The sequence below is a fragment of the Phaenicophaeus curvirostris genome, chromosome 19 (genome assembly GCF_032191515.1).
Source record: "Phaenicophaeus curvirostris isolate KB17595 chromosome 19, BPBGC_Pcur_1.0, whole genome shotgun sequence".
In the NCBI taxonomy this organism is placed as follows: Eukaryota; Metazoa; Chordata; class Aves; order Cuculiformes; family Cuculidae; genus Phaenicophaeus; species Phaenicophaeus curvirostris.
The window spans coordinates 2,181,030-2,208,517 of record NC_091410.1 but is presented as its reverse complement, the minus strand read 5'-3'; the positions used below and the strand labels follow the sequence as shown (position 1 = coordinate 2,208,517).

Below are 27,488 nucleotides of genomic sequence, written 5' to 3'. Positions count from 1 at the left end.
CGGAAATGATCCGAGAGCTGGAGCACCTCCGGTACGAGGACAGGGTGAGAGGGTTGGGGTTGTTCAGCCTGGAGAGGAGAAGGCTGTGGGGAGACCTTAGAGCAGCTTCCAGTACGGAAAGGGGCTCCAGGAAAGCTGGGGAGGGACTCTTGATTAGGAAGGGCGGGGACAGGACAAGGGGGAACTGTTTACAGCTGAAAGAGGGGAGATTGATATCTTAGGAAGAAATTTTTGCCGTGAGTGTGGTGGGACACTGGCCCAGGTTGCCCAGAGAAGTGGCGGCTGCCTCATCCCAGGAGCTGTTCAAGGCCAGGTTAATTGGGGCTTTGAGCAGCCTTGTATAGTGGGACGTGTCCTTCCCCATGGCAGGGGGGTCAAAACTGGGCTTTTAGGTCCCTTCCAACCCAAACCATTCCATGATTCCATGCTTCTATGAAAATTAAACACAGCTGTTACGGAGCAGCATCATAATTCACATTCTGGTTTGGATTGCTTTTCAAATTAAGGCTACCATGTTCTCTTTGTTTTTCTTGTTCCAGTCCATACAATCTAAAAGATTTATGAATAGAATCTTGAGTGACAATCTCACAAAAAATGAGAAGTTGCAATTTTTATCACAGTCAGCTAATTCAATTTCAATTTCCTTAGGGAAATGTGCTTTACAAGAGAAGGGAAAAAGGAAATCCAGACAAGACTTTTCCACCTGACTAAACCAAGCTGAAAACTGGAATTTCCAAGCAATCAGTCTAGGTTTTGTGGGTGACTCCCCTCTAGTATCTTTCTGAGATGGACAGTGAGACACAGAGCATGGTTTATTTTAGGAAAGGCAGCAATGTATGCAGTGTGTGATGCTCTGCTCTAGAATCATCAACGTAGCAGCATCTGTGTGATCCTAAGTGGTATTTTGATGGGTTTTCTTCTGAGTGTTTTAGATTTGTTCTGTGTGGCTCACCTAAGTACCTAGAAATTGAAACAGATTATCTAAGGCATTTGGAACATATGCTTTTTGTACATAAGCGTGATTAGTTGCATTGATCTACATCTTTAAGACTAAGTGCCTCTCTGCTTTCTGAAGAACCTGGCTTCACTGATCGATGGCATTCTGGCCTCTCTAAACACATTTCCTCTATTCCAATAGGCTCAAGGTTTTCTTTTTAATATTTTCTCTCATTCAGAAATGAGATTCAATGCAATGCATTCCAGCCTGGCTTTTTCCCCTGCTGTTGTTTTCTTCTGGGGTTACTGTTTGGTCACTCTTCAGTTTAGGCCATACTCAATTGCCCTTGTAATTAGCGTGCAGCTAATAGCCATGTGCTACCTCATCATGTCTGCCCTGATTTTCTGGGATTGTTGTGACTCTTTTGGCTCCCACTGGCTTTTGGGGGGAGTTTTTGCTATTTAGCATCACTGAAGTCAGTGTGTTTCAGTTACAAACAAGCTGCTAATGTGTTCAGTCACAGTTAGTAAGTGACAGGATTATTGTGACTAAATATGACTGCTTAAAACTTCAGTGTCGCTGTTGAGGTTGTCGTGGTCCACTTATAAGCGGACACGTGATGGTTCATTTCATTGATTTCAGAGTGCAACGGGAAAAAGGCAATAATTCAAGGGAGTTAAATTTCAATATAAACTAGTGCTTTATTAATTACGTCTTGTAAAGCGGTTTGCAATAGAAAAAGAGAGAGAACAAGGAAAGAGATGGGGAGAAAAGGGAAGAAAAAGTGGTTTATAGCTACCACCACAGGTCCACAGCTGTCTGGCGTCTCTCAAGGTCCTGGTCCAGAAGGTGTTCCACTGCTTCTTTCTTCAGTTGAGGTGATCCCACCGTGGTGGTGTGGGGGGTCTTCTTCTGTCTCCTTCTTCTATCCCCTCACTTCTGTCTAAATTCAGCTGCTCTGGAGCTGTCTTTTATGCTAGTCAATACGTGTGTGACCCACCTTTGCCTGTGGAGATGTGCCAATCTCCACCGAGCAGGCCACACAGGCCAAGAGAGGAGTATCTGCAGGTCTCCTCCCCTTGCGCATGCGCATCCTTCTGGCATCGGTGGTCAACCTAGGGTCTCCTGATGAAGGCCAGTAGTCGTCATCATCTTGTGCGCATGATCTGTTGGGTATGGGTCTGTGGCAAGTCCTGTCATTAATTTTACTGTCTTATCCTCCTTGCTTCATGGATCTTTCACAATGGTAGGGAGCAAGGAGGCTTGGAGACAGGTGCAAAACATTTTTGAGATAAGGAGGTGGGTACAGGTAGTTAGGTACAAAGCATTCGTTCCGTACCAGCTCTAGCCATTTTTGTAAGGCCTGCATCTTATGATTTATACAGTCAAGTTCTGAGGCTTAAAATGAGAAAATGTAGAGGCAGAAATCGATCCTTTGACTGACTCTTACAGAGGTGAGTATCCTTGGATCCCTGTCTGGATAGGGCAGTTCTATCATGGTGTTCCTGGAGGCAGCACACGATATGTCTCACCCTGAAGGGGATTCCTGTGTTTGTCAAGATGATTCTTCCATAGGCACAGTCACATTCAATCTCCTGTTGACTTTTAATTAGATTTCTAATCTAATCTGTTTGGAGACTTGGTCCAAGTGTTTGTATAGAACTAAATGTGTACAAATTAGGTTTAAAATCCATGTTGATCTGTGGAAGTTGAAGTTGCCAGATGTAGGAAAAGTTTGAGGAGTTCCATCACAGGCTGAAAACAAAAGGAGTGCCTTGTAAAATCTAAATGCTTGGATGCATGTGACTAAATTTACATTCATGCAATGATGTTTAAAAAATTATTACCGCTATATTATTTATAATAGTATTTACCACTATATAAATATTTAGCACTACAACATGCAATGAAATAATCTGCTCACAAGATCAGCAATTCCATTGGTGTTTGAACTGGCAATAATTGCAAGGTTTTATTCTTCTGCCTTTGTAAGCCAGGCAGTGCTCCTGATTTCTTGTGTAGTTCTTGGAAGCAGGCACAGCCTCCTGTCTTAGCTTTGTACATTTTGTTTGACAGGTTCAGTCTCTTGTTTGACTGAGTACTCCATTTTGTAATAAAGGAACAAACCAGTTTACCTTCTGTACTCCAGACTCTGGTTTATCTCATAGCTGTGTTTGTAACAGGTTTGTTTAAAGCTTCAGAGACTGATAAGTCTAATTCTTGGCTGTCACTAGTGAAGAGGATTCAGTTAACAGGCACTCCCTTTATAGTCCCTAACACATTTTCTTTCCAAGAACCTTTATAGTGAGTATCACTGGGGAGCAAATCCATAGTGCTCTGGTAATGTTTAAAATAAATTGCATCTTACTTGTCCAAGCTTGATGAATATTTACATGTCTTTGGCAGAGGTAAAAGATTGACGGAAATTCCTACTAATGTATGTATAAGGAATATAAAATGGAAAATCAGTGCACAACAGTTGTAGGGTTAAGTTTAAAAGCTTCGAGGTTTTAAGATTCTTCTCAGTTCATTCCCTTAGTATTAACATCACCATCATTAATGGAAATGTTGTTCCCAGTAAGCTTCTCTAAATTTGAAATCAGGTTCAAAGTTCTCTGCATATGTTGCAATTTATGATGGAAGAGAAAGTTATGGAATACAGAGCAGGCAGCAGATTTATCTGTTGGGCTGTGACACCTCAAACACTGCTATTCAAACACTAAGTCCATGCTGGATTTTAATCACTTGCACTTCTTGGTGTTTAAAATTGCTGAAGGTTCAGTACAGGCATGAGTATTTACAGGATTTCAGGTGAATGTGTCTGCTTTGTTCCCCAACAGACTATGGGTTTGATGTTATATTAATTAATACTGGATTTTTCTACCTTGCTCTTAGGTGTTTACCTCCCACGGGCCTACTGTGATCATGCCAACCTGGTTCTGCTCACGAGAGTGGTTTTTTCATGTGGGAAAATTTGATGAGGGTGGAAAGGTGAGTACTACAGATGAGACTAATGACATCGTCCAAGAACGGTCTCTTTGTCTAACAGCCTCTGAAAGCCCTCAACCTGCTATTAAGAAGCCCTAGGCAAAGGAGTGTATGTAAAAACTGACATCTAAAAAAATCTAGTTTGTATCCTATACGTGGGGGGATTTGGTTTAAACAGCCAGTAACCAACCAGTTGTGTTGGTTTAAGTCTGGTGACTGAAGGACATCACTGAGATAGGGCTTGCAGGTAAATCTAACACGTTTATTAGATATGTCAGCGTAACTGGAACAATTGAAGAAAGGTTCAGACTTCCAAGCTCCTCTTCAGTCCCTGAAAAAGATACAGCAGATCTGACAGCTTAACAAAAGTCAGCTCAGAGTTTCATTGTGAATCATCTCAAAAAGGCAAGGTGGATTTGATGAAAGACATTGGAAGGAAGAAAGGTGCAGGATGACAGAGACAGTGATATATTCTCCTAGTGGAAAGATGCCTAATATGAAGAAAAAAGGGAGGAGAGGAGGCCACAATGTGCCATTACACTCCTATAATTAAATATCGTTTATCCACTTGTCTTCTTTCAACCTGTGAGTCTTAGTTCTCAGGCTCATCCTCGGAAAAGTTAAGTAGCTTTTCCTCAAGGATAAGAACTGAGGTCACAAACTGAATGAATGTTATCTGAGAAGTGTTCCTCCATTAAGTTAGGTGGGTTTTTTCATTATTGATTTCCTGAACGAGTTCAATTGTGATCACTTTCAGCTCAGTGGCATATTTATGGACTAAAACCCAGGGATGTCTATGGGTGGTATTTATGGTGGTTGTAGTAGAAAGACATTGGAAAATGCATGTAATTCAAATGCACTTGGGTGCATTATGTGTGGTTTTGACATGAGGATTTTAACTTCCAGTGGTTTTTGTGAGATTTTAAGGCTAGAAGTGGTGGTTCTGAATTTTTTTTTTCAAAGCTTTCATTTAGTAGTAGTCTAAAATTTTCAGCTAAAGCTATTTCCTATGTTATTACTTAAAATACAGCATAGTATGATTGTTATTCTTTTTATAACCTCCAAATGGAGCCCTCCTGCGCTATGCAGTTTGTGTATGTATATATACACAAACATACAGACATAAACACATGTATTTGTATGTATTAGAATATACAAATATTATTTTGAGCTGCCAAAAAAATTATAATTTAAAGAGATGGTAGGCAGAGAGCAGAATTGTTTAGGGTGATGAAAAGATTTGCCCTTAATTAGATGGTGAGGAGTGGAAGAGCTGAGAATGGTACCTGGCTCCCACTACAAGCTATGTTTGCTGACCCATGCTCTTTGCTTCTTTTTTCTTATCATTGTGTTTCCGTTTTCTGAAGAATGTTTGCCTTAACTTCTTGAGCATTGTTGGTAAGTTCAGAAAGCAAGTCAACTAAACTGTAGTAACAATAATAGAACAGCAAGCCTAGTGAGAGAGGTGAAGTTGAACAGACTGTTGCTCTCTGCTTTTTGCTTTTAGTTTTGTTTTGGTTTTTTTTTTCTCTCAGTTCTTTTTTTTGGTGTTTTTTTTTGTTTGTTTCTTTGTTTTGCTTTATACATATAATTTTGTAGGGACTCTTCCACTGGTTATTCAGATGTAATATGCTAAAAATCCTAATGATTTTTCATCCACAACACATGATATGTCCTTCTAGTTTCAAAATTATCAATAATAAGTTAAATTTTTGTTTGTCCCTGTTGTGAAGCATCCAATGCGTCAAACTTCAAACTCTGGCTGATACAGAGGTCCTTCAAAAAATCCCCTGCACACAGGGGTGGTGACAGGATCTGGGCAAAACAACAAATACGAGCAAGGAAGTCAAACCTTGTCTGATGAGGGTTTAGAGGACACAAAGTCAAGTCCTAAATCTTACAACATTTAGCACTATTTAGCATTTGAAAATTCATTTGAAAATAATTCCTTTGAGGCAAAGAAAGCTTTTCTCTGTGTATCAGTAGTGTTGCCACAAACTGGAGCTGAGCATTCTGAAGGATGTTACCCATATGTGTGTGTTCTGGCCTGATCCATGAGCTGTCAATGTTCTTATAATTTCATCAATTCCACCTTGATTTTTTTTAGGTTCATATTTAACTCTGCAACCTCTAAGTGTCCTGTTGCTGCAAGGAAACTCATAAACAGTCTGGCAGATCTCCATATTGCAGTCTTCTCCATTTGCTAAACTGTTTCCCTGCCAAAAAAGCTTCATTTCTCATGCAGGATTAAATCTGAACACCTGCTCTTCGTATTTCAGTGCTTAGAACAAAGGGAAGATAATTGTTCTAGGGAAGGAATTGTGATGTGATGTTTATGTTGGTAGCATAAGTGGAGAGAGGGAGGCTATGATGGAATCCTTTTTTTTAATTACAGATAGGTGTGCATGTACAGAAGGATCTCTCTGTCCATCCAGGCTTGATGTGAATCAGATATACAAAAATATTTTAGAAACAAATATTTCTTTCTGGTCAAGATCGGCAGTTGTTGTGAATTCATCCCTTTTATGTAATCACTGTGGCAATGTCCAAGCAAAATTCTAAATGGTATCTTCAGAAACAGTGACTGAGAACCTGGCAGGCTTACCTTATGCACTAATTAACTAAAATGGTGGAGGTGTTATTTACACAGCCTCTGGTATATGATAACTACAGCAGAAGTACTGTTATTGATTTTAGTTATCTCTAATGGTCTGCTGAGACTAAGACAATACAATAGAAATGCTCACGAGCATGCAAAAATAACATTTTAAACAGCATCCACAGATAGGAGGAGAGTAACACACACTGTACTTGAGACCTAATGCTTTGGAAAGCTAAAGGAAAATAATCTTCCTGTTATCCAGTCTGTTTGGGTAAAGAATGCAGTACTTCCTTATCTAAAGCTTTGCAAAAACCTTCAGGACTCAGACTTGAAAACTGGTGTGTGAACTTATTCACATGATGGTTTCTGTTCCTTTACTTTTTGGTGTCTTCTAACAGCTAGCATCATTGTTTAAAAGTCATCACTATGTCCAAAAACATGAATTGAGGAGGTGTGAAAGTATCCTTTGGTGCACAGGAACTGTAGCCATTTTCTTCTTGCCATTCCCTTCATCTTTTCATTTCTCTGTCATTCCCTCCAGGAAGACAAGCTGTTATGATAATGCCTGAAAGGTAAAAGCCTCAGTAGGAATTTGGTTTTTTTTGGACTGTGAATTAAAATATGGTCAGTCTTATCAAATACCCTATCAAGGTGTTCTGGGGAAAAAGCTGGATGAAACACAGGCATTAATGGTTTTGGCTTGGTATAGTTAAGGCTGAACAGAGATCAGGATTTGATAAAAAAGAAAGAAAAAGTAGCAGAGTCTATGATTAATTAGACTTCATAAGCTATTTGAAAACTTGCCCTATACCCCATGGCTAATGACATTTTTTCTGAGTCTGTTATTAAATACCATTTAGAATTTACCATTTCCCTTCCATTAGGCTTTCCCATCACCTTTGTTTACTGAATTTCTCTGTGCCAAGTCGTTTGGATGAAAGCAGCCTTTTGGAGTTTCCTCTAACCCATGACTTCCCAAACTGTGACTTACATGTTACAGGGTTGGATCAAGGCAAAAACATATAAAGATTTGGATTTGGGACAAAAACTGCAGTGACAGAGTTGCAAAAAATGAGAGTTAATAATGTTTTGGAGAATCCCAAAGACAAGCTATTAGTAGTTATTGAAAATGGAGTTAGCTTGCGTTTGGTCTGCATGCTCTGGTGACTGTCCTAAAGGAAGTTAAACTAAGGAGCATTTTCAATTAACAGAAATTTCTACTTAAAATAAGTAATTTCCTCGAGAAGTTGTTCCTTACAGGAGTCACACAATTGACATTTAATACAAAACTTTTCTTAGGCAAAGACTGAAGGATGGGTTGATAATTGATAAATCAATTTGGTTGCTAATTTTTTTTATCTTTACAATTGGAAAGTAACTCTGATTTCTTATTAGATTTTAGCTTCCAGCAGCTCAGTGGCTGTTCCTCATTAGCAATGCACTCTGAACAGCGTTTGTTGCTGAGTGAGAGAGTTTTGTGCCTGGCAGAAGAGCATTCTGAGGTAGGAGCACTTCCTTTAAAATAGGATGGCCTTTGTGTTCATTTCCATGCCACCAGCCCTTCTGTATGTGTTATTTACCTAGGGCCAAGGTTTAGCTCAAGATTTGGAGGAGATGATGTTGGATAGCTGTGGACATAAGTATTTTAAAACAAAAAAAATGTACTTTGACATTTTACCCAACATCTCTTCTTTGTTGCTAAATGACTCCAAGGTCAGAAATCTTTTCATGTTCAGATATGGTAATATGCACCATTTTATCTGATTTTTATGCAACCCTATCATAATATCGAGACTGAAATGCTTTTAATTTTTAATGACTATTCTCAAATGGGCAGTATGAAATGAGTGAGTTTAAAAAATAGCAATGAAACAAACTCTTTCCAAAGTCCTATAAGAAAAAGATTTGTAAGGAATCAAAAGGTAGTTCCTTTTTGATTGATTCTTGCCATTCACCAATTCTAGGCTTCTCTGAGGAATTAAAGTAATTTAGCTTGTCCTGTCCAACAACTACCCTGCCAGGTTTGGTGTTACTGTCTGGTTTGCAGAAAGTGTACCAAGTTGTAGCCCAGATTTCCTTGATGCCTCTGAGCCAGAGGAAGGTCTAAGCTTTCCCAAATCTGAAGTGTTTTTTTCATCTGTGGATAGATTTACTTCCTTTCTCTTGTTTATCAACACTTTTTTGTTATAAACTCATGTCTTCTTGAAATAGAAGACATTTAGTGTTAGATTTCCTATGTTTACTAGTTAGACTGCTCTGCATAGACTGAATCTCCACTGGTTTTGCTCACAAGGAACTGCCACCTCTACTAGAGTGTCCATCAGATGTCAAAGATCATAGAAGCATGAAATGGTTTGAGTTGGAAGGGACCAACTTAAAAGCCCATCCAGTTGAACCTCCCTGCCATGGGCTGGGACACCTCCAGTGGATCAGGTTGCTCAGAGCCCCATCTAACCTGGCCTTAAACATCTGAGGGATGCAACCTGTGCCAATGCCTCACCACATTCACAGTAACAAATTTCTGCCTAATACCTCATTTAAATCTGCTTTCTGTAATAGAGGGAAAAGAGATGGATGGGGAAGCCGGGACAGAGTGATTCAGTGGCAGACGCAATCTCCAGTATTAGGTTTAACAGTAAAAGGCAGCTCTTACATTGTGTTTATGCCTGGAGAACCTAATGTCAGTTCTGCCCAAGTGATGGAAGAGACTTGTGGCAGCGTGAAGTTCTGCTGTGGTGACTGTTGGTCATTCCAGGGCTGCAACATGGCCTCTTACCAGGTGTAAGAGGTGTAACCTCTTACTGGTTACAACTCTGCACTGAGGACCACTATTTCCTTAAAAGAAGTTCCCCAAAAATTGCTGACTAGTATCTTCATCCTTACTTATGCTTCTCGCCATTACTGATCATTATCTCCTTCACTGGTGGAGCTGCACATGGCTGGTGTGAGCTAGCTAGAACAGAGTGGTGGCAGTCTGGGTTTTTGCCTAGGAGCTGTAATCATCGGCTGAGGAGCACAGCCTTGAAGGAGTATATTGCATTACATTTTGCCTATAATGAGGAAAATTCTGGATATAGTCCAGTAACGTGTAAACTGTGCAATTTAGTTGTGTTTATTAGTGCTGAAAGCTATTTGTGTTGTAGCCTATTGCTAAAATGCTGGATTGTTAATTGATATTTCAGCTATGGATATTAATTTTCAAAAAATACATTAAGATATCCCCTTAGGGTTTATACATCTTTTTCTTTGAAAGTTGTGCTGTTTGACAGAGATCCCTGGTATTTAAAAACCCATCTAGATCCAGTAATATGTCTCAGTTGGGAAGAAACTCTTGTGTTGCAACAAGCTTACATGCTCGAGAGTGGTAGGAAGTCCCATACATGAAGGATCTGTAACACAGTCAACATCTTTCCTCCCGTGGAAAATGCGCGGCAGTGCTGCTCCTTGCAATGTGAAATTCACTGCAGAGAAGTACCAGGTACCTGCTCATTCCAGGGTGAGGGCACTTAATTCCAAAATGTTCCTGCCAGCTAACATAAACCCAAAGAGCACTTGGAACCAAACAGCATCTTGAAAGATCCTTTTACTTCTGCAGTTACTCTCTTTTTTCAATAAACATATTAACAGCTATCCTGAGTTATGAAAGTGCTTATTCAAAAGAAAAGGAATTGCAGATACATGTGTGGTGTAATCTTATATCTGAATTAAAATGTGACCACTGTGGCAAGCTGATATATGCTGCATGGTTTGTGCCCTGCCTGGTGCAGATGGGAAAAGAGAAAAGGTTTAAACATTGCTACTGACTCACTATTTCCAAAGTCCAGAAGAAAAACTTAGGAAGGGCTACAAGATAAATTGAGAGAATGTGAGTTTCTGGGTTTCCTGTATTCTTGAAAACTGTGGTTTCTGCCTGTTACTTCAGCTTCCCCAAGGTTTCTTTTGTGGCTTTCAAAGTAGGTTCATGTAAAGCATAAATTGAAAGAAGCTCTCTAAGAGCTTTCTTCAGCATTATAGCTCTTGAGCTAGAATGCAGACAAATTTCAACAAATACAAACAAAAGCTATAGAGAAGCTGCCCTTAGCAAGCAGTCAGATCAGAATCTGCTTTGTTCAGAATTTGGGAGCACGGTCTAATTTGGTGTCTGAAGTCAATCTATGACATAGCAATGTCTGGAGCTGCAAAGTGCAGAGCTGGATTTGGTTCTGATTTCTCCCAAGGTACGTGTGTTCAATTGACTAGTTTGGATTTATTTTCCACGGTTCAAAGCGGTTTGTGTCTCATTTCTCTTCCCCTCCATCCCCGCCCCCTCGACTGCTCAGACTGGTGGGTATGGAAAACTGTCACCAAACTGGATTGTTCTTGGAACTGTGCATGGTTTAGCCCCAGCTTGGTGTAGTCAGCAGCTGAACACAAGCACTTGTGATACCAGGCCCCCACACCTCAGGAAAGGGAAATGAAAGAGAGACTTCTGAGTTGGAAACTAAAACTAATAGCTTTTATGAAACAACAATAACAACAGCACCAATAATATAATATATATGAATATATGTAAATACAAAATTGCCCCCTCTCGATGACTACACCACTACTGATGCTGCAGAGCAGGCATGAGGAAAAGGTCCCACACTGGACTCAGTAGCAGGAGGGAGCTGGATTCAGAAAGGCACAGATCTAGGATCAGATGCAAAAAGACAGAGGAGGTCCGTGTTGGATGCCGGCCATCAAAGAAGAGTGACATGGAGTTTGTAGAGAGGAGGGAGCTGGCCTCTTCTCCCAAGTGACAGGGGACAGGACAAGAGGAAATGGCCTCAAGCTCAGCCAGGGGAGGTTCAGGCTGGACATTAGGAAAAAATTTTTCATGGAAAGGGTCATTGGGCACTGGAACAGGCTGCCCAGGGAGGTGGTTGAGTCGCCTTCCCTGGAGGGGTTTAAGGGACGGGTGGATGAGGTGCTGAGGGACATGGTTTAGTGATTGATAGGAATGGTTGGACTCGATGATCCAGTGGGTCTCTTCCAACCTGGTGATTCTACAATTCTATGATTCTATGACCCTTGTGATAACTCAGTTTTATCCGAAGTATAATGTATATGGGATGAAATCCTCTGCTGGTCAGTTTTGGGTCACCTGTCCTGTCCACCCCTCTCTGCAGGTGCAACCCTTTTCTGCCCCTTTCCCTTATGGCTCCAGGATGGCCTTTATTTCTACAGGAATAAGTAAAAACAATGGCGTTTCTGCATCCCAGCACCCCGTGTGACCCCTGCCAAGAGAGAAATCCTGTCTGAAAACATGCAGTGAACTCTCAGAAAATGCAATTACTCAAACAAGGCTGAGCGGAAAAGTTAGAAACTGATTCTACTTTAGCTGAAACAAGAACACACTGGCAGGCCAGAAGAAACTACAGAGGGATTTTGTGTTAGAGAATTTTAATTAGAGAATCTCCTTTTCTTAATTACGGAAGAAACTTGGAAGCTGTGCTAGTGGGGAAAAAAATCAGTCTGTTTTTTTTAACTTGTGCTCTTATTGTTTTTTTCTGTGTTGAAACAGAATATCTTTCTATTGACTTATTCTGAGGTTGCTTTTATTAAGGTCTCTTATTATGGGGCCTGATTCACCTTTCTGAAGTAGAGAGTAGTTTATGTATTAGTATGGCAGCCAAAGAAAGAGTGGTAATTCTAGTAGAATGAAAAAACACTCTTCCAAAGTCCCTGATCCCTTTCAGTAACTATTTGGTTCCTTGGCACTTAATGCTTCAGGAACTGTTCTGCAACTGAGTTTCTCTCTTTGGGGACTAACCTGGACCTGGCTTTATATCCCTGTCAAAACAAATCATAGATTCATAGAATCTCCTGAGTTGGAAGGGACCCACAAGGACCATCAAGTCCAATGCCTGTCCCCTCACAGGACACCCCAACATTCACACCGTTGGGCTGAGGGCCTTGGCCAAATGCTGCTGGAATATTGTCAGGCTTGGCACCGTGACTGCTTCCCTGGGAGCTGTTCCAGTGCTCCACCACCCCCTGGGGGGAAGAATCTTCACCTAAATGTTCAACCTAACCCTCCCTGGTGCATCTTCTTGCCATTCCCTTGGATCCTGTCATTGGTCACCAGAGAGAAGAGCTCAGTGCCTGCTCCTCCTCCTCACCGTGTGAGGAAGCTGTAACAATGAGGTCTCCCCTTAGTCTCCTCTTCTCCAGGCTGAACAGATCAAGTGACTTCAGCTGCTCCTCATACAGTTTCCTCTCTAAGCCCTTCCTGAACTCTGTGCCCTCCTCTGGATGGTCTCCAGAAGCTTTAGATCCTTTTTATTCTGTGGTACCCAGAACTGCACCCAGTGCTCAAGGTGGGGCTGCTCCAGTGTGGAGCAGAGCGGGACAATCTCCTCCCTTGCCCAGCTGGCAATGCTGTGCTGGATGCACCCCAGGACACGATTGCCTCTCTTGGCAGCCAGGGCACTGCTGGCTCATGTCCAAATTGCTGTTGACCTGAACCCCTAGATCCCTCTCCAGAGAGCTGCTCTCCACGCTCTCACTCCCCAGGCTGTGTGGATAGCCAGGGATGCTGTGTCCCAGGTGCAAAATCCGGCACTTGGCCTTGTTAAACTTCATGTGGGTGATTGCCCAGCTCTCTAATTTGTCCAGATCTGAAATGAGACAATGCTTATTTTTCCATCTCTGTCCTTCTGCTCAGCTGTACTTAATTTTTAAACAGCACTGCTTGCAAAAGTTAATAGCTGTATCTTTTCTACAGACACGTTTATTTTAAGAAACGTTAGACAACTTCATGGAGATGTACAGAAAGAATGTGTATAAAATGATGTTAAAACTTATTTATTTGCCAGAAAAATAAAATGTGTCTTCAGCTCTAACTATGAATCCTGATTACTCCCTGAGTTGAAGTAATGGCTTCTCTTCTAGGGGGTTCCAGAAGATCTGTTGTTTTTTTACAAACATATCCAGAAGGGCGGTGAAGTCTTCCGAGTAAACCAGTGCCTCTTGCTGTACCGGTACCATCCACAGGCTGCAAGTCATTCCATCCTAGAGTAAGTTGCTTTTGGTTTTTGGATTTTTATTGGTGGAACTTAAAACTGTCTTCATCTGGGATGACTGGCAGCAAAGATGCTGGATATCTTCCAGATACACACAGCAGGATAGGTACACAGTTGGGTTTAATTGTTCAGGTAGGTTTGTCTTTTTTTTCAAATGACCCTTTTGGTTGCCTGAGTTGTGAAGGGTTGGCCAGTGCTTGTGTCTAAAGACTGAGATATACGTTGCGCAAAGGGAGATTAATCACAGAGGCTGATGTTTATAATTTAAATTTGCCTTTTGGTCACCCCACCTTATTTAATGCGTGATCTACCTTTTATAGAAGTCCACCCTTTTTTTCCCCAGACTGTGCTTTGTTTGAGCAGTTTTCTCTGGTGTTTTGCCTTTTGCCCTTGGCTTGTGTTGTCTTTGAATTTTCCAAGTTAGTCTGGAACTGGATTTGGAGGTAATAAATCATAACCAGACTACCATCTTGCCTGAGATCAAAACGATGCTTATAGGAAATTTGATGGGGGTTTCTTAGAAAATATCGCTGGTGAATAGGACTTGGTTGTACAAAAATGTATGATTCAATCTTTTCATCAGAGATAACAGTTGCCTCTAGGCTGTTATGGACTGATTTCAGTTTATAGGAGTCCTTATTACTGTTTGGGGAAAAAAATGTCTGATTTTGCAATTAATTTCAGACTTCCTAAAATATATATAAAACTACCTAGCAAGCAACATTTATTTCTTTTTATTGAGTATGTATAATTCTGAACCCTAATGACTTTTCAGTCATTTCCTCTGATAAATTTCCTTCTGGACCAAACATCTAGAGGTGAAAGTATGTGTGAAACATGAAAGAAAATCTTTTTTGCATTCACCCTTGACCTGGAGGCCTCAGATTGCATTATTAAATGGTTTGAAAGTGTGACAGAATCTGAATGAAGCACAGTCTGTATTTAGATTGCATCAGGTGCACATAGAAATAAAACATTCTCAGCGTAATTACATCTAAATTCCATGATAGACACCTGTTAAATATGAGTGAGCAATACAAGTTTTGAGAAACTTCTCTTCAGCCAGGAATTTACAACAGAAAATCCAAAATGTTGTATCTCTGGGATGTAAATTCCATTATCTTGCAGTGCAGCTCGTGTCCTAGGGCTGCCCATACTACATAGGTATGTTACACTGACCTGATACAGCATCAGAGCTGGCTTTATAGTGAGACATAATGTAGGAAGAAAGCTTGGTGTGTAATAAAAGCATTGTAGAACTCGTAGATTTTTATCTTGCCAAAGTGGAGGAAAAGGAACTGTATACATAACAATATACCTCATTGCGAGATATAAGTCAGCCTGGAACAAGATGAGCAATAAACTATTGTGCTTGTCTTTGGGTAGTGCTGCTCATGAACACAGGCAGTCAGGGAGGCAGCCAATCTTTGTAGCAATTTACAAACTTTCAGTAAAGAGAAATTTAATATAGACAGAAAATAAAGTTTGTAACTTCCCTCTGAGATTTGAACTATTCCCTTTGATGCAGAAAATGTGAAGTGTGCTTACAAGGCGTACAGTAATTTCGCATGCCATGTGTTCAGAACAAGTACAATATTGTAAGAGCTTGTCCTGCAGAAATAACCAAACTGACATCTTCTATTGAAACCACCTGATTCCAGGCACTAGAAGCTTCCAGCAAAGCAGAAAAGACACTTTTCTGAACCACACCTTTGGTTGTTCAGAGCTGCTCTGAGGCGTGGGGCTCATATTGTTCACGAGCACAGGAATGCTGACTGCATCACCAGCAGAAACTTATGTATCCAAAAATACACAGGAGAGAGGAAAAGCATAACATTTTCTTGTACCACTGAAATAAAGATGAGGTCAAGTGCATTTTTTTGTCTTCCATGCTTGCATTTGGCATTTCAATTAAACATGGAAACTAATGACCTCATTAGATTCTTGAAAGTAACTGGCAAAGTCTCTGTCTTTCTTAATAAGCCTTTCATGAAAAATAAGCCCAATGCAAACCATGCCTCAGTTAATGACCATGGCCTGAAGGTGAACCCAGCCATTAATAGAACCTATTAATGGTGTAAATGTAATAACTTAGTGGGATGATATAGTCCAGCAATTAATAAGTTCACATGAAGTTCAACAGAACAACAGCGACAAAAAAAAAATCAGTTTATTCCCCAGTATGGTCAAGGTTCAAATGAATTTCCCTTCTGAATTTCCTGTGGATTCTAAGGACCTTGCATTCTGCATGCAAGCCTGGCTAAAAGAATCTGTTCTTTCAGCTCTCACTGTGACTAAAATGTTCTCTGTTCTTCTATCTCTGGATTAGCTATCAGGTGAGATTACGCTATAATATAGAACTCTTTATACTCTTTATACTCTGTGAATACAAAACTACTGGAAGAGACCACTCACTTGAGTAGCTCCTCTTCCCGTCTGGGGTTACCTGAGCAGCATGTGGGACCACAGTGTTGGGAAAGGATCAGGTTTATACATTTACAATATTACTGTGGATGGTAGTCAATGCCTGACATTCTAGTGCTGTTCAGGACATTGGGCTTGCATTTGTGCATTTCTCAAGTACTTGTACATCTGTCCTTGCTCTGTGGATTCACTTATGTAGCCTCACTGGGGGAAGGAGGGGAGAGACAGTCAAACAGAATGACGAGGTTGAACTGAGCTCAGGCATTAAATCATATAGCTTTTATTGTCACATTATCTTTCATTTCAGAATAGGAGGAGAGCAGATGTTTCTTGACTTCTGTGTTCAGTCAGTAGGTCAGCACACATTTGAACAGAGACCCTTTGTTATATTGCTAGGGTGGATGGTATGGCAATAACTACTTGGAGATGAGGAATACATGTTGTAGTCATTCTCTCCCACTGCATGGAAGAGCGGCATTTCACTCCTGCAGAATTATGACTCCTCTTCTTCTTTCCAGACTATGTCACTTGTGAGTATTGAGGGGCTGCATCAAAGATGTTCTCAGTAATTGTGTAAGACTCAAGAATGATTTTCAAAGTTGAAAAATGTGTATTCTTCTAACCCTTCTTTAGTAAAGTAAAACAGAAAATGGGAAAAAGAAGGAAGTGGGGAAAACAATGTACTTCAGTAATCTGGGCCAAGGAGGAATGTTAGGATGTGAGAACCACCTTCTACAATCACAAGAATTTGTTTCCCACCTTCTGGCTGGGGAAAATCTTGTTAACTCAATACAGACTGGGAAATTATACTGGGAGCTACTGGGAATCTGCATACTTTAACCCTTTCTGGCATGGGGAGGAAAAGCAGCCTGGATTTGGGATGGTACAGAGTAATAATACCCCCAAGGTTTTGCTGGTGGCCATGAATATATAATAGTGCAAAATCTCAAAATAGCTGTGAGAATCGTCTCTTGAGTAGTGGTTTGTACAGCTTCATGGTAGTTTCAGGCATTTTCTTTAATCATCCTTTGCAGGTTGCTACAGTTCCTGTCTGTTGCACCTGCACTGGCTCTTAAAGGATGGGAAAATGGCACTCCCTGAGCCCTGAAGGCAGGAATCCCAGTTATCTCTCCTGGCAACATAAAAAAATGTGGCAAATTAGTTGAACTGGAAACCCGAAAGGGATAACTGAAACTCCACAAGCTACCTTTTGCTCCAGCATGTGAGATACGTTGCTCATGTGGAACCTTTTTTTTCCCCAGGATTCAGTCTGTGGTTGTTACTCCAAAGCTCAGTCACAACTCCCCTCAGTTCTGTATTTTTATCTGACAATCTTGGCTTGCACCATTAAAGAAATGTCAGTGTTGGCCAAAGACTGCAGACTGTTAAATATAACTTAAAATCTTCATTGAAGAGGGCACACAGCGGATGGGGATGCAATTTGTAAATTCTTTTCTGTAAGCACTTCCACCAAATGCCTTGGTGATGGAAGCAAACAAATCACAAGTGCTAAGTATAATGGCTTCATTTTCACAACACAAAACATGCATTTAAGAAAGCATTGATGTTTAAAGGCAACTGTCTGACAATATTGTTGTATTTGGACAGTGGTAGTTTAATGAGTTTCTTACCTGTTTATTTCTGAGTGCAGTTCCCTTAAATCCCCACTTGGGTTTCTCCTTATAACAGTCCTAGAAAATGTGGGTCAGTAAATCTGCTGCAGTCTGGAGCCTTTGTGGGTGATTACAAGGATATTTTGTCTGCTTGAATGTTACCTCTGTAGGGACTCCGTGGAAGGTGGGCACCCATCAGCTGGGCAGCACATGCAGACTGTCTGGAAACAACCACTACCAAGTGTACTGGGACATTTCTGTGAATGATAGAAACATTTTCTGTGTGCCTGGAAAACTCCAGTGTTTTTCCTACAGCCAGTAGTTAGTTGAAAATCTTTGTTATGCCTTTTAAGTTTACCTGGTTTTTCATTGGCTTTCGTAAGTTCAAACTCAAGTGGAAAAGAAGCTTGCTTCTGACTCAAATCCACAGAGCAGATCCTGAAGCACCTCCAGAATGTAATGCAGCATTAGCCTTCTGAAGTCACTTTTCAATGTGAAGTCTCTCCTAAAACCTTTCCATATAAGTGTAAAGCAGTAATCCTGCTTTTTAGAAGCTAGTAGAATCTCTAAAACTTTTAGTAAAGTGATCCTGGAAAAATAGTTGACCTCCATATGTCTTCCTTTTAACTTTCCTTCTGGAATCACAGTGAGCTCTACTAAACATGGAGAAAGGTAAATATCGAAGAGGGCCAGCAGCAAGTAAGGCAGCAGGAGCACAGCTCATGATTGCATTAGAAGAGATTTGCAATCAAATCCAAGATGTTTCTTTCTCTGTGAGTTGAAGTGCTGGTGCACAGCCATAGTCTTCAAAACGGTGTGGAAATTTTATATGGAGTAACTGTTCTTCTTGGGTACAGTTACTTGTATGTGAAGTTCTCTCCAAGTTATTACACCACAACCAATGATGAAGTGCTAAGCAGGATTTGGCTCTGCTTAGAAATGGCCTGAAATGAAGCAGGCTCTCTGGAGCTGACCAATAATCCCAGCAAGAATCCATATGTCTTACAGCTTACAGCTTCCCACTTTTCAAAACTTTTAACTTAGGGATGTGAACGTGTGACAAAAATAAAAACCCAGAACTCCTATCATTAAAATATTAGAAAAGTTTGCTAACAAACTTTTGGGAACAAATGAGGTTACCTGTTAACCTTGATAACCTCACGTTATCCTTGTACCTCAGAGGTGCCCTTCATAAGAAGAATATGGAACCAAAGATTTGGCTTTGTGTCATTTGATAATCTGTTACAAAAAAGAAAAATCTGAAAATGTTTCAGAGAAGTCAGACCTCACTGTAATGCCAGGTCATGTGTTTGCAGTTTTGTAATAGATCCAAAATTGGTGTACTACAGGATTATGGATCATCTGAACTGTGACCTGGAGATGGAGCAGTCTGATCACTGATGAGATGGACCAACAACAGCATAGCTGTAGCGGCTCCTGACCATCTACCTACCTGCAGAGGTTTGATCCTTAGCATCAGAGACACTGGAATGCATTTTGATTTTTCCATACAATCACAAGCTGCTCTTGCAGATCAGGAGTTTATTGTGGCTGCCTCACGATAACTTGTGCTGACTGACAAATCAGAAGCCTTGTTTGAAGCAGAAGTAGTAACGTATTCCTTGAGTGCTTTGGTGTTTTAGTTCTAAACCAACTTGATGTAGTTGGAAGACTGTGGGGCTCAAAGATGTACTTAAAGATCACCTAATTCCAACCCCCCTGCCATGGGCAGGGACACCTCCCACTGGATCAGGGGCTCCAAGCCCCATCCAACCTGGCCTTGAACACTCCCAGAGATGGGTCACCCCCAACTTCCCTGGGCCACCTGTTCCAGTGCTTCACCACTCTCATTGTGAAGAATTTCCTCCATATGTCTAGTCTAAATCTCCCCCTCTCCAATTTATAGCCATTCACCGTGTGTGAATCATGTGTAACACGATAGTTTCATTGTTTCCTGTGGCTTTGCAGTTCTGTGGTGATTTGTTGCTGTTTAGGTGTCCACAAGTCAGAGCCTTGCAAATAGACTTGTTGAAGACTTGAGCAACAACATGAATGCACTTCATTGTAGCATTTGAATTGATTGGAGTCCTGAATTTGTGAGATTTCAACCTCACGTTCACAAAGGAGAATGAATGCATGTATGGATGGAACATGAGCAGGTCACCTTGAATATAGAAGACAGTGTGCTTGTATGCACTGCAGGGTTCTAGAGCAGTTCAAGTGGTGAGCACAGGTAGGGGCAGACGATGCATTGCTGGCCAGTTGGAATTGTGGGTATTGCAGTTGGTCACCATAGCTATCGCATTCCATCTTCTTATGATCTTCTGTTAGTGTTCTTGAAAATAATAGTGGTTTAGCTACAGCTTCACATCTATCCTAATTATTTTTGTCTGAGAACTTCCACAGAATATCTTTTTTCCTGTCAGCTGTTTACATTTCCCTTGGAAATTTCTGGTATAAAGTTTTAGTGTGATTTATTTTTTTTTTATCACATGTGAATCAGTTTGGTCAGGTTTATGTATATGTGAATATGTGTCTATGCATATAGGTTCATAATAATGCTGAAAGTTTTAGGAGTCAAAATCCACGCTTCTTATAACTCTCCAGGGAAACCATCTGGAATCACCGAGTCAGATTTCTTGAAGACAGAGTCCTGAGCTCCTGGACATCATTCACCATTTGGAATGCTGGCAAGCAAGGCAAGAAGCTCTACAGAAGCTTGTCATCAGCTAATCAGAAAAAGGTGAGCTAGTTAGAGTGGTGCAACATCTCTACAAAAGCACTTTCTTCTCTTTCATGTGCCTCCTGGTGTCTTCTAACAGAAGGTAGCGCAATTTTCATAAGAAATTTGGCTCCCAGAGCACTAGTTGGTGAATGGTGCAGGCTGGGGAAATTCTCAATACTCTACATACTGAATTACTTCTTTTAAATGCTGTATTATGTTATCCAGAGTGTACTGTGTATACGTAGTACAGCACATTCAGCCACATTCCTGCTTGGTGGTGACTAACCACAATAATAGATTAGTCACACTACTTAACTGTATGTGTGTAACTAACCACTCAGAAGCCGAGTACCCAAGCTAAGTAGGAGAATTCTTTATCTGGATGGTATAATACTGAACTACCTTGTCCAGGATTATTCATACATGTATAATATTTGTCCAATTCCTAAGTGGATACTGAATGGGTCCCTGTGGGATGCTGATCAACTTGTATTATGAGGAGTCATTGTACTGGAACTCTGTTTAAAAATGAGTGGGGTGTGAACAGGGAGGTAGAAACTATTGCACATGACTAATTCATTTTAGAGTCAACTGAAAATTCAGAGATTATTATATTTGAAAATGGCAGGTATTTCTCGGGAGAGATTTATTTGGTGAGAGTTTAAAAAACTTATTATTTTAGCGTTTTGTGTAGGAACTTTCTGTTAGATTAAAGGCTTTAGGGCTAATGTCAAATTGCTGTTTCTTGTAAAGAGCCACCAAATGCTCATTTTCTTACAAAATGTGTTTCCTTTTCTTAAAAATATGGATGGGAAAACAAAATGACAAATAAATACAAAGATCCAACACACAAAGAAACCCACAAGACTGTGCCTGTAACACTTTTTACTTAACAAATTAAGAAAATTAACTATTTTTCCCTTCACAACAGTTCCCTTATGAGCTGGCACGTGGCTGTATGCAATGCTGCCAACATTCAAAGCAATTCCACAGATCATTTTCTGAAAGGTTGTTGATCTCTGTTGGTTTTGCTTTCACATCTTCTATCGACAAAGAGACGGATTCCTCTGAGCACCAACTGGATCTCTGGGACCTCTTCGCTGTCAGCCTCTGCCAAAAACTGAAAAGTTTCCGTCACGGATTTTTTCAGTTTCACAAGAAAGTTGATATTCATTCACTGTTCACTCTTGCACAGCATCATTTTTGATAGGAATGGTTGGATTCGATGATCCGGTGGGTCTCTTCCAACCTGGTTATTCTATGATTCTATGATTCTATGATTTTCTGTCCGAGGGTAAGAAGATGTCTGTATCTGAACATACATCCACTCGTACTGAGTGCAGCAATCAAGTTGAGCCTTGTCTTACTGTGCCAGGGTAGAACATGTTCTATATCCATCTCTTTGTCTCTCCCCTCCTGCACTTGGTTCCCAAACTATAGGGTCAGTCTAGGTTTTTTGTGTCGGATCTCATATATAAAACTGATTAAAGTAGTGGCCCTTAAACCACACACGTATACAAAGAAAACAGAAGAAATGTGTATCCTCTTAGTCAAAATTATTGGATAGACACTCAGACACAACACTTTGAACCTGAATTTGATACTGCAGTGCCATCCCACTTTCATTACCATCATGTGGCAGTGGGTGAACTGTATGAAGAAAGATTAAATGCTATGTGTTGCCAAGCAGTTACTTCATTCCAAGAGGACAGAACCATCCACTAAAGGTACTGCGCTATCTTGGTTGTGCAGTGCATACTGCACGTGACTTTGGGGAACTGATGAAAAAGTACATGCATCAGTATTTTTCAGAGCACTTAGTGAATACCACTAACTTACTGGCAGCCATTGCACTGATCTGTCTACAAAATTATGAGAATTAGAAAGTAAGTTCCAATGAAAGAGGTGGCAGCTTGTCTGGTAGTACTATGCAAGCAGGTATTTCTGAGATGTCATGGATAATACAGACTGTATTGATTTGTAGCAGTGTCTCACCATCTCAGCTGTTGGAGTTCCAGTTTACTTTGGGTGTTTTAGCTTTTTTTTTTGTGCTAAGCCAAAATGGAGATTAAGGTATTATAGAACACCTCTTTAGCTTTGGGTTACACATGCCACCTACTTCTATAAGAGACTCACTCGGACTTCATGGCCAATTCAGCAAACAGAATGGTAATGTGAAGATCTCACTGCAGAGATGGTACAAAGGACAAGAGAAGAACCATATTGGTGGGTTTTTTGCCATTTTTCTGCCAGAGAACCAAGGCTTCCCTCTCCTTTGGTAAGGAACAACCTTCGTTCCCTGGTGTGCTAGCACTGGCAGTGTGGTTCTAATTAACTGGATCTTGCTGCTCTTTCCAGCTGACATTTATATAAAGTTTGCTTTGGCAATGTTGCAGGCCATGATGTTGTTTTGCTTCTGTCCAGGTTACAATTGCTCATATTCCAGTGTGCTTTAGTTCGATATCGAAATATAGCACTGAGCATTAACCCATTCATTACTGGCTACTAGACCAGACAGATTTAGCAAGCTTACACGCCAGATGCACCTGCATGTGCCAAGTGTGACTCACTTGGCAAAAGTACTGCTGAAATGCAGTCACAGTCTGATCCTGAATTCCTTATAGAGAGTAATCAAACTGCATCCACTGTCTGACATGGTATCTGAAGTATTTAGAGGTTTTCTCAATAAACTATGAAGATAAATATCTTTAGAAAGTATCATTCTAGGTGAGCAGAGGCCTGGCTTTTAGACAGATAATTTCTGGTTACATTAGTGTTATCTATAGTGATTAACGCACCGGTTCTATCGAGTTGTTCAGGCTCATTATGACTACCATTGTAATAGCTTATCCACTAGTGACATCCCAAGTCTATCCATCTCAGTTAGACTTGAAGCTTAACTGATATCCTAATGTTTCCTAGTAAGTCATTGGCAAGCAGCTGTAGAAGCAGTTAAAACATCTCATTTCTCCTCCAAGTGCCAATCAAAAGATCGTGCTGCTGGAGCTTCAGGAAAAAAAATATAAAATTTGCAGTATGCAAATACTGGCAGTTTTCATTTTATTCTGTATTAATAACCATAGAAGGTGATGAGTTAAACTCCAGGTTTCCCTCAAAAATCCTTCAGGTATCCATCTTCAACTCTTGCCAAATATTCTAAAATCCCGTACAAATAAAGGTTGTAAATGGCTGTTGCTTTGTCCTTTCCAGCCCTAAAACCAAAAAATTATTTTCCTGACTTACTCTTTAAGGACTATAAAGAGATTTAAGCTTTCAGATGTTCTGTTAATTATAAGAGCAGTAGGGGATTCAGTATCACTTTGAGTCAACAAGTAGAATCCAATGTTGTCTTGTAAATGGAGGCCCTGGGATATAAATTCATCAATTATGTGAAATAGGCACTTTTAAAATACAATTCCAAAAGCCTCTTCAAATAAAACATGATATATTACATCAATGGAATTGTCATTTTCTCCTCTGAGGGTTCAGTTGCATAAACCAGTGTGATCTTAAAACATCTGATACGCTTTCAAATGCAGGAAAAGTTGCCAAAATAAACTGTGTAAGCTGTATGATCTGTCTAAATTTAGTTTCAATTGGTTTTATACCTTGCCAGCTGAGACTCTTGAAAACTTCCCCTATGCTCTGTTCACTCTCCCCTTATGGACATACAGAATTTCATTAGATCATGAAACTGAGTTCTGTTGGAATGTGGAGTTGCAGGATTGTTTTCTAAACTGACACTAAGTACCTGTAGAAAATTTGGAACATATACTCATAGAATAAATAGGAAACATCACCCCCACCCCCAAGCCTGTTGCATTCAGCTTGTATTATTTTGTAATTGTGAAAAAAACCTAAACTATACTAACCCTTCAGGATGGGAATTAATTCTTTGAAATGTCAACTTCAGGGCATGTAAGAAAGCATTTTTTTCAGAAGAGAACATTTCTAATATTTTTATAACCTGATAGACCAGGCAATTGTCTATCTAACCTATACTAACTGGAGTTTTGTGGTATTTATAAAGTATAAATCTGTTGTATGACAAACAGCATTGTTTCTTAGAAAACAAAATGTTGGCAATTCCAGGAAGTAGCAGTCTGTATGGTCACACTCCTCCCAAAATTATCACCTTAGTCTGCTTGGAAAACAGCCTGGATTTGAATGTTGAAAAGAGGAAAGGACACATAAGCAATATTCTCTCTCTTCCTTCAGACATCTGTGTGCTGAATATTAAAATCATGTTTTGTCTCCCAAGAGTTTGGGCAAAAATGTGAGGGTCGTTATTTTTGCTGAACAGCAACAAAAGAAAAAAATTAGCTAACAAGTAGCGTTTTTATGAATCAATTACCAGCAATTCTGCTTTGTGGCTGTTCCCTTCTTCATTCACACAGTTGTTAGTGGTTCAGTATTCACATTTTTGTAAGAATGAAGTGGAACAGACCTTTTTTTGTTTAAAACACAGCCATCTTCTCTGTAATTTGCAGCCAAAGATGGAAACCAAATGTTTTTGGGGGTGCTACTTGAGCCTAGAGAGCTCCTGCACTGTCTTGTCTGCTCTTTTATTCTCCATCAAACTCTAGCTAAAAGGAGAACTGCAGCATTAACATTTTGTGTCATTTCCAATAGATGAAAATAGTGTTCAAGTAGTGAAGAGAAAAGGAGGGGGAAAGGGCGAAACAGGCATCAGCAAATTAGTGTCGTGGAAACAGTACTTGCACAACCAGCCCATGAGGCTTCTCTATGGCAGCTCTATTCACCAGTGGCAAACTTGAAAACATCAAGAAGTTATTTTGTACGCCCTTATTCTTAGCCCATCAGCCACTTTAAATCATTGGTTTGTTTCTCTTCCCTTTTTTTAAAAAGCACCGTTGCTAAACCATGTACTTCAGCTATGACCCTTCAGCTTATCACAAGAAGCAAGAAATGAGTAAGTTTTTTATCATTGTAACTAGTCTAAAATATCTGAATAGTAGAGAGACTGAAGGAACCATGTGTAAAAGCAAAGGGACATAAAGGGAAGAATTACACCCACCTTGACTGTGGAGCAAAAGATAGAATGTCGACATGAAAAGGAGTTAGAAAAGAGAGTGCAGAACAAGGAGAGAAATGAAATTTGAAAGCTTCAGTTAAATCCAGGTGTAAAGCATCCTAAAATGACACAGGGTGAAATAGAGGCTTCATTCTGGACCATAGTGAAAACTTCCTGCTGAAATATGGCAGGATAATCTCCCTGCTGCTTCTGTTGGGATGATACGCTCTTTTCAATGTCCATTTTGTGACTGCAGATGCTTGGAAAGTTCCTGGCATAACTAATGCAGTTATCTTTTCTTGAGAAATGAGAACCTTGCAGCTGGTTCCCACGCTGTTACGTGCAAAGGCAGTTGTGTGATGTACGTAATAGGGAACTGTTGTGTCTACAATGTTTAGAAGATTATTTTGCATTTTGGATTCTGGTATTAAAATTCTCTTAAGCAACTTTGTCAGCTATTACTGTGCATACAAAGTAGGAAGACGCTGCTATCTTTAATGGAAGAGTTTCTTTAAATGGAGTAATGAAATGCATGCTTGGAATTTAAAGACACTCACAGCTTCCGTCGTGGCTGTAATGCTGAAGAAGTGGAATAAATGCAGCACACTGATACTTTAAACCACTCAGATAGTGACAGAGAGTTGCACACTTGTCTCATTGTTCTGCTAATGGCGTACTGGAAGATGTTTGTGCCTCCGCATGTCTCTTGTTCTATTTGTCACTAACTGTATCTCTTTAAACTTGCAGTATGACACTTCGAATTACTTTGGCTTGACATGAATGGCCAAAAAGGATTTAACATTGTGGAGACGGGTATTATCCTGCTCCTGAGGCTTTATATAAATTTGAATGAGAGAATTAGAAATACAATCAGGAGGGTCACTAGACATTTGAAATCAATGAAGTTTGCTTGAGATGTGAAGAGAGAGCAACCAGGAAGATCTGCTCAGGGAGTATTTCGTAGAGAGTTTGCAGATTGTCTTCTTTAAAGATAATTTTTATGAGACTATTTAATATAATGAGAAGGAAGAGGAAACAATGTGCAGGTGACCAGTTATGAAAGGGGTTGTCCTTTGTTTCTATTATGCTCTACTATTCTGTCTCCCATGTAAACTTGCCTCATGTATCCTTCCTGCTAGAACAGATCTTGAGAATTTGCTGTGATTACATTCTGTTGCTTTCTGTAAATGATCAAGCAGACCACAAGTGAAAAGATGAGGGAATAAAATCCGATGAAGGTAATTCACCACAAAAGGATATTTTTAGGCTGATGAAATCTTTCAGTTTTTACATTAGGAAATCTGAGTGGAATTGAAGGTGTAAGGAAAGATCCTCTGCAGCAGCCAACAAGGCAGCAAACAAGTCAAGCAGGAAACAAACTATTAATTCTTGTGTAATAGTAGCACAGCTCAAACAGCTACTAAGTACGTAAAATCATAGAATCATGGAATGACTATGACTGGAAAACACTTGAGAGGTGGACTTGTGTGAACCTCATGACAGCAAGGTCCTGCAACCTGGATTGGGGCATTCCCAAGCACAAACACAGGTTAGGTAGAGAAAGGATTGCGAGCAGCCCTGAGGAGAAGGCAGAGTTGGAGGTGCTGGTAGATGAGAAGCTCTACATAAGCTGGCAATGTGTGCTCACAGCCCAAAAAGCCAACTGTGTCCTGGGCCACATCCAAAGCAGTGGGACGAGCAGGGCAAGGGAGGGCATTCTGCCCCTCCGCTCCACTCTGTTGAGACCCTACCTGGAGCCCTGCGTCCAGGTCTGGAATCCTCAGCACAGGAAGGACATGGAGCTGTTGGAGCAAGTCCAGAGGAGCCCATGCAGATGATCTGCGGGTTGGAGCACCTCCTGTACAAGGCCAGGCTGAGAGAGTTAGGGTTGTTCAGCCAGGAGAAGAGAAGGCTGCGGGAAGACCTTAGAGCAGCTTCCAGTACTGAAAGGGACTCCAGGAAAGCTGGGGAGGGACTCTTGATCAGGGACAGGAAGAGGGGGAACAGTTTTCAGCTGAAAGAGGGGAGATTTAGATGAGATATTAGGAAGAAATGTTTTCCTGTCTTGGATACCTGCCTTGTTTGCCTTCCACCTCATCCTTAACCGTAAGCGCTTGA

General features: G+C 40.5%; 1 protein-coding gene across 1 annotated transcript in view; it reads left to right on the top strand.

Annotated features, from left to right (window-relative positions):
- Positions 1-27,488, top strand: part of B3GNTL1 (UDP-GlcNAc:betaGal beta-1,3-N-acetylglucosaminyltransferase like 1) — a 125,141-nt gene that overhangs the window by 79,940 nt on the left and 17,713 nt on the right. Inside the window, exons 7-9 of the mRNA XM_069872357.1 lie at positions 3,833-3,928; positions 13,443-13,567; positions 20,218-20,353. Of these exons, the coding sequence (XP_069728458.1) occupies positions 3,833-3,928; positions 13,443-13,567; positions 20,218-20,353 (357 nt within the window). The remainder of the gene's footprint in view (positions 1-3,832; positions 3,929-13,442; positions 13,568-20,217; positions 20,354-27,488) is intronic.